A 7,665-nucleotide genomic window follows, 5' to 3' on the forward strand; every position below is an offset into this window, starting at 1 on the left:
GGATGAGCCCCACGTGACCCCAACGGACGAATGAGCGCGCTGGGCGGAGCTACGCTGTTCAAAAGCAACGTGCACACCGATTTTCCTTCAGTTGCGGCTGAGGGTGGATGTTTCGCGGTTCGCTGCGTCTCGTCCTTGAACGGACCGGCTCGGGGGAAGGCAAAAGGCAAGACTGGATTGGCGGATCAGCGTGGCCCACGGATAATCCGTGCCGGAGCCCGTAGGCAGGGCGAAGGGGGGCTTCGGCCTCGGTACGCGCACTGGGCGAAACGATCGCTTAGGTCTTATTGTTGCTAACAAGCACGAACCGCGCTAGGCTCGAGCGGTTACGGCTTGGAGGGGGTGTTCATTATGGCCTGGTTGCCGGCACTTGTCTCACCCGATAGCACGATTAGACCGAGGATGATCCGGCTCAGGTGAAGTCATTTCGGCATTGCACTGTCTTTCTTGTCGGCCTCTACAAACAGTGGTCGGCCGTTCTCCAACCCAGAAGCCCTGGTTCTTAGCCTTGTGCTTACCAATGTGGTCAGGTATCGTCGCGCCGGGGGACTCGGTATTAGGGGCCGACTACTCGTCCAGGCGGATACTGATTGGGGGGGCCGAGGAAGTCGCAACTCGCCCGAAACTTTTTGGAAGGGAGTCATCGCTTTGCGAAGACTTCCCTGGGCTACGAAGCGTCCGAACCTCCACGCGGTGTAGCCTGGATAACGCTAATACGGACGCAACAAAAAGGTACGTACAACGATTATTTGGCAGAGACTAATTTTCTCTTTTTCTTAGGCGGAAACGCGGCAAGAGAGGCTTAGGAGACGAAAGGCCAATAAACCGGACATCGAACGAGGATTTTGCATGTTTTTGAACGAGTGCATGCCACGTTTTCTTTGTATAAAATAAATTTAGGTAAGACTCGTTACGATCGAGTGACGTAGATTTAGTCACCAAACGCTCATGCATGCGATTATGAGTCATCGTGACTCATTGCTGGCGTTACACCCCATCGCGAATCGTTCACAAGTCGTAATATTCTGCTTTGGGAATCAGACTGACGGCGAGAGGAAACCGCGACGTCTTCATGGCTGCCGAACTGCACGGAGATCCGCCGCCTACGGGGTGCCTGTGCGAGTCTACAGCATGGAATACTGCCTTTTCGCTCACGTCAGCTTCGCTAGCTAAACCTAAGAATTCTCTTCGCACGAGCGCGTTTTTATAGAAAGTTTGCGTGAAGGGGGTCCCCTTTGACGTCATCAACTGCAATCTGAAGAGAAAACCGAAGTTTCTGAAGTTTGATGATTCAATAATGAACCTAACTGAGAGAATGATTTTGCAACTGCGGAGTAGTACAGAGATGAAACGTAGTAAAAACGTATGAGCTCAAAAGTAACCGTCTAAGCCAGGGCCAAGCTAAAAGCTCTTATTCGGGCGACAGATAACATGAGATGGATTCGTACTGAGGATCATCTTGAGGCAAACTAGAACCATATGCCGCCGACTCAACCAGTGCAATCACATTTTGATTCAAATTTTTGACTTCCGTCTGCGAATGACGTTTGTCTGACTGATTAGAAAGACGAATTTTCACCCAAACATAGCCACAAATGATCGCAACCGCGCACATTATCGCGGCGAATCCTAGAAAAAATTACACCAATATAACAAATAGTGAATAATACATACCAAGTATTGCAGCAACTATTATCGTAGTTCTGCTTATTCCTCCACTTTCGTCAGTCACGCCAGTATCTAAGACACGATTGTATAGCCCGTTCACACTGGGAACTTCAAAACCGTGCTATCTTGTATATTAGTCAGGTTCCGAAACTTTGGAACCTCGAGCACGGTTTAGAAGTCTGCTTCGTTCTTTGCCTGCTTACATGTTTCACAAAGTATGCCGTTGTAGCCCGGCTGACAGCGACATTCGAATTTCCCTTCTTGATCCACGCACGTTGCACTGTTTTGGCAAGGTTGCGAGCTGCATTCGTCTATAGCTGCATTGAGAAGATCAGTTTAGCGAGTTGCCACGCATTTCTGTTAGTTTTCTTGCATACGTACCCGATTCACATCGTTTTCCGCTATAGCCTGTGGCACACAGGCACGTGAATAGATTGACCGCCTGTACGCACCTTCCCCCGTTTTGACACGGCAATGACATGCACTCGTCTATGTCGACCTCACAGTGCAAACCCGTGAAACCCGGTTGACACGAGCACGTGTAGCCTCTGAAGACATCCGTACACTGGGCACTGTTCTGACAAGGATTTGATTTGCACTCATCGGTTTCGATGTCGCATCTCAGTCCTTCGTAGCCCGTTTCGCACTGACATTTGAATCCGTTTACTCTGTCGGTACATCCGAGCGAATGATTACACGGATCTGGCTCGCAGTCGTCTATGTCAATCTGACAATTGATGCCTGTGTAACCCGGCGAACAGAAGCACGTGTATCCGTTAAAACGGTCATGGCACGTGGCTCCGTATTGGCACGGGAGCGAATCGCATTCGTTGACTTCGATCTCGCATTCCGCACCCGTGTATCCCTGAATACAGCTGCACGAATAGCCGTTAATCCCGTCTGTACAAGTGCCATTGTGTTGGCACGGAATTGACGCGCACTCGTCAATATCTGAAAAGTTTCGTGGCCAAACTATTTGGTCAATGCTATGTCGATCTTACTCGTTTCGCATTTGGCGCCTGTAAATCCCAAATTACAATCGCATGTAAACGATAGTATCCCGTCTACGCAGTGGGCATTAGGAGCACAGTCTGATCTCTTGCAGTCATCTATTTCTGTAAGAAATTGTGAACTGTAGTAAGATCGCAAAAACCTTAGGAATGTCTTACTCTCGTCACAGATTTTTCCCTTGTAGTCTGGAGGACACGTACAATTAAATCCACCGTCGTTAGTTTCTGTGCATGTGCCTCCTAGTAGGCATGGACTTGGGTCGCATGGGTTGATTTCTGTGCGATCAGTATAGTTCTAACAACAGTCACCTAAATTTTCAAAGCACTTACTTGTCTCGCAGTGACTACCGGTGTGAGTTGGCGGGCAAGTGCAGGTGTATTGGAACACTTTATCTATGCACGTGCCTCGGTTTAGACACGGATTCGACTGACATTCGTTAATGTCAATTTCGCACTGGGCTCCAGTCCAACCATCGTCACATGTGCATGAAAATCGATTCACTCTGTCTCTGCACGATCCATGGACACATGGGTCAGACAAGCATTCGTTGATATCTAGAGGTATTCTCTCTTTTAATTTTTTTTGTGTGCGGCGTGCCAACGATACTTACCTACTGAGCATTTTTTTCCCGTGTACCCAGCTAAACATGGACAGTAAAAGTCGTTGATTAGGTCTTCACAGACGGCTCCGTTTTGACAAGGATTGGGGTTGCATTCATCAATGTCTGGCGGCTTTGTTAGTTCAGTATTATTAGAACGATATCTCTTACTTATTTTACATGTGCTTCCAGTGTAGCCTGGTAAGCAAGAACACACGAAACCGTTTATTCTGTCAGTGCACGTTCCGTTGTTCGTGCAGGGATCGCTAGCACACTCATCAATATCTAAAATGAGAGATTTTTGTTGTAAAGAAAGGATCAGGTGTGTACAACTAGGTACCTGTCTCGCAAAATTCATCGGTGTACCCATTAGGACACGTACACGTGAACTGGTTCACTAGATCGTTGCATGTACTTCCGTGCTGACACGGATCACTGCTGCACTCGTTGATGTCTAGAAATATGGCAGTGGCAGATTAGACAAACGTTCACAAGTGCAGCCATACTTGTTTCGCATAGTAGTCCGGTATAACCAACAACGCAAGCGCACGAGTAACCGTCTACTCGATCAGTACATGTGCCACCATACTGGCAAGGCGCAGATGAACACTCGTTTACGTCTATAAGGCGAAAAGACATAATTTCTATTGTTTATTGAACTAACAGTTGATCCTTGCCTGTTTCACATAGTTTTCCTGTATATCCTGGCAAGCAGGCACATGCATAAGCGTTGACCTTATCTGTACACGTGCCTCCATTTTGACACGGTACCGATTCACATTCATTGATTTCTAAAATTACATATGCCATTCAAACTGCAGTGACATATTCCGATTGGTGTCTTGCCTGTTTCGCAATATGTCCCTGTGTATCCTAGGAGTTGACAAGCGTAACCATTGGCACCATCATTACAAGTAGCGTTGTTCTGGCACGGATTTGATTCGCATTCGTTAATGTCTAAAACCGGGCTTCGTTACAAGCTATTGCAATGAAAGTGAAATGGCGTACCTGTTTGGCACATCGTTCCCGTGTAGCCCATGATGCAAGAACAAGTAAACATTCCAATGAGGTTGCTACAAGTTCCTCCGTTAGCACACGGATTAGAAGAGCACTCGTTTATATCTGCAGTAGCGGGAGTTAAATACGCACAGCTATTACTACGCGTCTACCTGTTTCACACTGTACTCCTGTATAGCCCGCTAGGCAGGTACACTCGAAGTTTCCGTACATATCGTGACAGGTGCCCCCGTTTGTACACGGATTAGACGCACACTCGTTAATGTCTAAAGCCAACGACTTTTTTTGCATAGAAAACAATCCTGTGATACGTACCTGTTTCACACCAAAGTCCAGTGAAACCTGTGGGGCAATTGCAGTCGTAACCGAGTAGCCTGTCAATGCACGTTGCACCATTTCGGCACGGATTAGACAGACATTCATCAATTTCTACGAAAGGTAATAGATTGTGTACAATCGTGTTCCTGACTAATGTACGTTTTGTGCAGTTTGTGTTTGGATCTTCGTAACCGTTGTGGCACAGTTTGTGTCCCAGTGGATCACAGGTGTAGTGACCAGACGAATCGTTTGTGGATACGCAGTAATTCAAACAATCGTCTAGGTAATTTGGTAGACATTCAACTTTCCACTCGAATGCCAATTCCAGATGAAAGTTGCCATTGGTCAGCACACGAGGTTTGTCTCTTGTCCAGATGGATCCCAGATTAGCAGGATTTTGATCAAGGCGAGTAGAAGCTATGAGATCATCAGTAGCCGAGCCATCATTCATCGCGGTAATGTCCAAGCTGAAATTTCCCTGAAACAGACATTTTCTACATGCAGGAAGATTGATTCAAATCGGTAGTACAGGCCATCGTCCAGTGAACTTGAAGTCGATGGGGTTGCTCACGCCGTTGCCCAGCGAAGACAAGAAATTGTAATGTGTAATGCTGAAGCCGTTGGACGTTTGAAATGTGCCAGTTGTGACGGGATTCGTGCAGGCACTTGTATCGCCGTACGTTTTGTGGCAAAGGACGAGGTAATTGTTGCAAGATTTATCACAACCGGCGGGAGGAAACGAGGAAGGATTGCAACACGCTCCCGACTGAATCTTTTTGGCTGCGTCTGAGTATGAGATCAGTTTGACTTCTAGGTAGCCGTCAGCGAAAACCTAACGTCTCTACCGTCTTCGGTAAGATTCAATTATGAAAATGAGCTACCTGTGTCGTTGACGTTTGAAGAAGAAATAGAACAGCAACTGCCGCAAAGCCGTCAACCATATTGGCCAAAGTCAAGTTCACGTGAGATCTCGTGCTGCACATAATAGAACCCGATCTACATAACAGTCTGATCTAAAGATTTGAGATTGAATTGATGTAATCGTACGTTGGTGAAGCGTATATGTTTTCAGGCTGGTGGTAGGCAGGAGACTGGTTCATTGCAATCTGTTCGCTCCTTTTTTCAACCAGCGACTTCTTAATTGACTGAACGGAGTGGTAACGAAAGAGAAGATAGGCAGTTAGAAATCCCAACAAAATGCCGATCACAAGCGATCCAACAATTGCTCCAGAGACCGTACCAGCATTCCACAACCCTTCGACGCTCACGTCACAACGTGCGCCGGCGAAGCCGTTTCTGCAGTGGCATGAATACATGTTAATTCCGTCAATGCAGGCGGAATCGTGATAACACGGATTTGATTCGCATTCGTCTATGTTTCTCTCGCAGTCGTCTCCTTCAAATCCAAGCCGGCACAAACAGCTGTAACCTCGTAGTTCCGTTGTGCTGGCACGGATTTGATGAGCAGTCATCAATGTCTAGAGCACTCTCACAATGAATGCCCGTGTATCCGGCGAAGCAGTTGCATACGTAGCCGTCAACCAGATCCTCGCATATTCCTCCAGTGCTGTAACCGTTCATTTAAGTCGGCGCCATAATGGCATGGAGATGAGGCGCATTCGTTAATCTCTACATTCAGCAGCTTTAGGCATTCTAATTTTATGACTCTGAGATCTCAATATGCAGCGCCACAAGTTAAGGTACTGCCAGTTTGCCTAATTTTTGAGATCACAGAGTCAATGCTTTCTTCTTACCGAGAGAGCAGTCTTTTCCCGAGAATCCAGAAGAGCAGTTGCAAAAATAGTTGTTTACTTCATCCACGCATGTAGAATTGTTTTGACACGACTGTGACAAGCACTCGTCAACGTCTGCACGAAGATTATATATAAGAGATGCAGTACGAATACAACTGTAAAGACTTCCCTATTTCACAGTGAACTCCGCTGTATCCTAGTAGACATACGCAATTATATCCGTTCACTTCGTCATCACAGAAGGCTTCTTTAGAACAGGGATTGGGCGAACAATCGTCAATGTCTTGAGAAGATATAAATATTTTAACAAATTAGAATACGACGTGCCTGCTTCACAATGATTTCCTGTAAATCCTTGCGCACATAAACACTGGTACCGGTTTATATCGTCAAAACAGGTCCCATTATTTTGGCAGGGACTGGAACTGCATTCGTCCGTGTCTACAGAAAATGCTTTAGAAAGAGGTTCACACCAATAATTGTTTACTTATTGTGCAATCATTCTCAGGTTCAAATCCTGGGTTACATATTTTGTGCCCAGTTTTTGGATTGCACGTGTGAGTGATATTTGACTTGCAATAGACTCCACAGTCCCTGCCATACCAATCTGCATCACAAGAAACTTGCCAGTAGAGGTACAAGTTTGTAGTATCAGCTGCTCTTGATCCCGCAATTGTGACTATGCTTGACGACGTGTTTGCTATCGGCACATTAAAAAAGGAAGCACTCATTAGGTCAATAAGGCTTCCTGTGCTATTTTGAGCCGTAATGTTCAAACTGAAGTAGCCTAAACAATAGATTTTAGGTACAGTATTGCCACAAGCGCGAGGACAACCTTCCAATTGTTCAAGAATGATAATGTGACAAGGTGTAGTGGAGGTTCTCCAGGGACAAACGTTTGACGTAGATCAGTTGCTGTCTTTTTGTCCTCGCAGACAGACCCAGGAGGCGTCCAGTAACAAACTTCAAGATTCGTTGAACATTCGCTGCATGACCCTGCTATCTCTGAGCCACAGCAAAGTCCGTTAAAGTCTTCGTTGCTTGGGTTTTGAAAAAACACGTACGTCAAATTAATTTTGCCATGAGAAGCTACCTAAGTTAGGGTATGTTGTAACTTCTACACGACGTATTTCAACTTAGATACCTGACTAACGCAGACCACGGCAGTGACATACCATCGAAATAATAACAGTGCAAGATGACTGCGCATCTCCTTCACTAGGGTACAGTTGAGTAAACAAGCAACTCCTAGAGTGACTCCCACTGACACTTTCGCGTACGCTAAAGATGCATCAGGAT

General features: G+C 46.2%; 2 protein-coding genes and 1 long non-coding RNA gene across 4 annotated transcripts; 1 reads left to right on the plus strand and 2 right to left on the minus strand.

The window, feature by feature from the left end:
- Positions 1-88: 88 nt before the first annotated feature.
- LOC136197992 (uncharacterized) lies at positions 89-913 on the plus strand. Its single transcript, XR_010672652.1, has 2 exons — positions 89-732; positions 781-913. It is a non-coding gene; the product is annotated as an uncharacterized lncRNA (long non-coding RNA).
- Positions 882-6,518, minus strand: LOC136197982 (fibropellin-1-like). 2 transcript variants are annotated; one of them, XM_065987884.1, is made up of 22 exons: positions 6,367-6,518; positions 5,660-6,241; positions 5,494-5,608; positions 5,142-5,444; positions 4,772-5,090; positions 4,610-4,723; positions 4,447-4,560; positions 4,286-4,399; positions 4,124-4,234; positions 3,955-4,068; positions 3,784-3,897; positions 3,618-3,731; positions 3,449-3,562; positions 3,290-3,403; positions 3,009-3,233; positions 2,838-2,954; positions 2,670-2,783; positions 2,050-2,619; positions 1,872-1,985; positions 1,675-1,740; positions 1,449-1,629; positions 882-1,401 (listed from the first exon to the last, which is right to left on the minus strand). In XM_065987884.1, exons 2-22 carry the CDS (start codon positions 6,082-6,084, stop codon positions 1,386-1,388), a joined length of 3,588 nt encoding a protein of 1,195 aa, XP_065843956.1. In that variant the 5' UTR covers positions 6,085-6,241; positions 6,367-6,518; the 3' UTR covers positions 882-1,385. The 2 variants fall into 2 exon arrangements, with proteins under 2 accessions (XP_065843956.1, XP_065843955.1); XM_065987883.1 differs by having other exon boundaries at positions 882-1,629.
- LOC136198132 (fibropellin-3-like) lies at positions 6,341-6,967 on the minus strand. The gene is made up of 4 exons (XM_065988047.1): positions 6,940-6,967; positions 6,694-6,807; positions 6,545-6,649; positions 6,341-6,480 (listed from the first exon to the last, which is right to left on the minus strand). The coding sequence occupies exons 1-4, from the start codon at positions 6,965-6,967 to the stop codon at positions 6,341-6,343; spliced, it is 387 nt and encodes a 128-aa protein (XP_065844119.1).
- Between the last annotated feature and the right edge of the window lie 698 nt (positions 6,968-7,665).

This window comes from Oscarella lobularis, chromosome 18 (assembly GCF_947507565.1).
Source record: "Oscarella lobularis chromosome 18, ooOscLobu1.1, whole genome shotgun sequence".
In the NCBI taxonomy this organism is placed as follows: Eukaryota; Metazoa; Porifera; class Homoscleromorpha; order Homosclerophorida; family Oscarellidae; genus Oscarella; species Oscarella lobularis.

Bases quoted from the DNA above. Each gene is read 5' to 3' on its own strand.
- LOC136197982 (XM_065987883.1), bottom strand. From the start codon at position 6,084: ATGACTGCTCATCAAATCCGTGCCAGCACAACGGAACTACGAGGTTAC. The intron at 5,091-5,141 runs GTACTACCGATT...TGTCTGTTTCAG, and splicing joins AGTTCACTGGACGATGGCCT to GGAAATTTCAGCTTGGACAT. The intron at 3,404-3,448 runs GTAAGAGATATC...CAAAGCCGCCAG, and splicing joins TGGAAGCACATGTAAAATAA to ACATTGATGAATGCAACCCC.
- LOC136198132 (XM_065988047.1), bottom strand. From the start codon at position 6,967: ATGGCAGGGACTGTGGAGTCTATTGCAA. The intron at 6,808-6,939 runs GTCAAATATCAC...CATTTTCTGTAG, and splicing joins GACTGTGGAGTCTATTGCAA to ACACGGACGAATGCAGTTCC. The intron at 6,481-6,544 runs GTGAAATAGGGA...ATCTTCGTGCAG, and splicing joins AGGATACAGCGGAGTTCACT to ACGTTGACGAGTGCTTGTCA.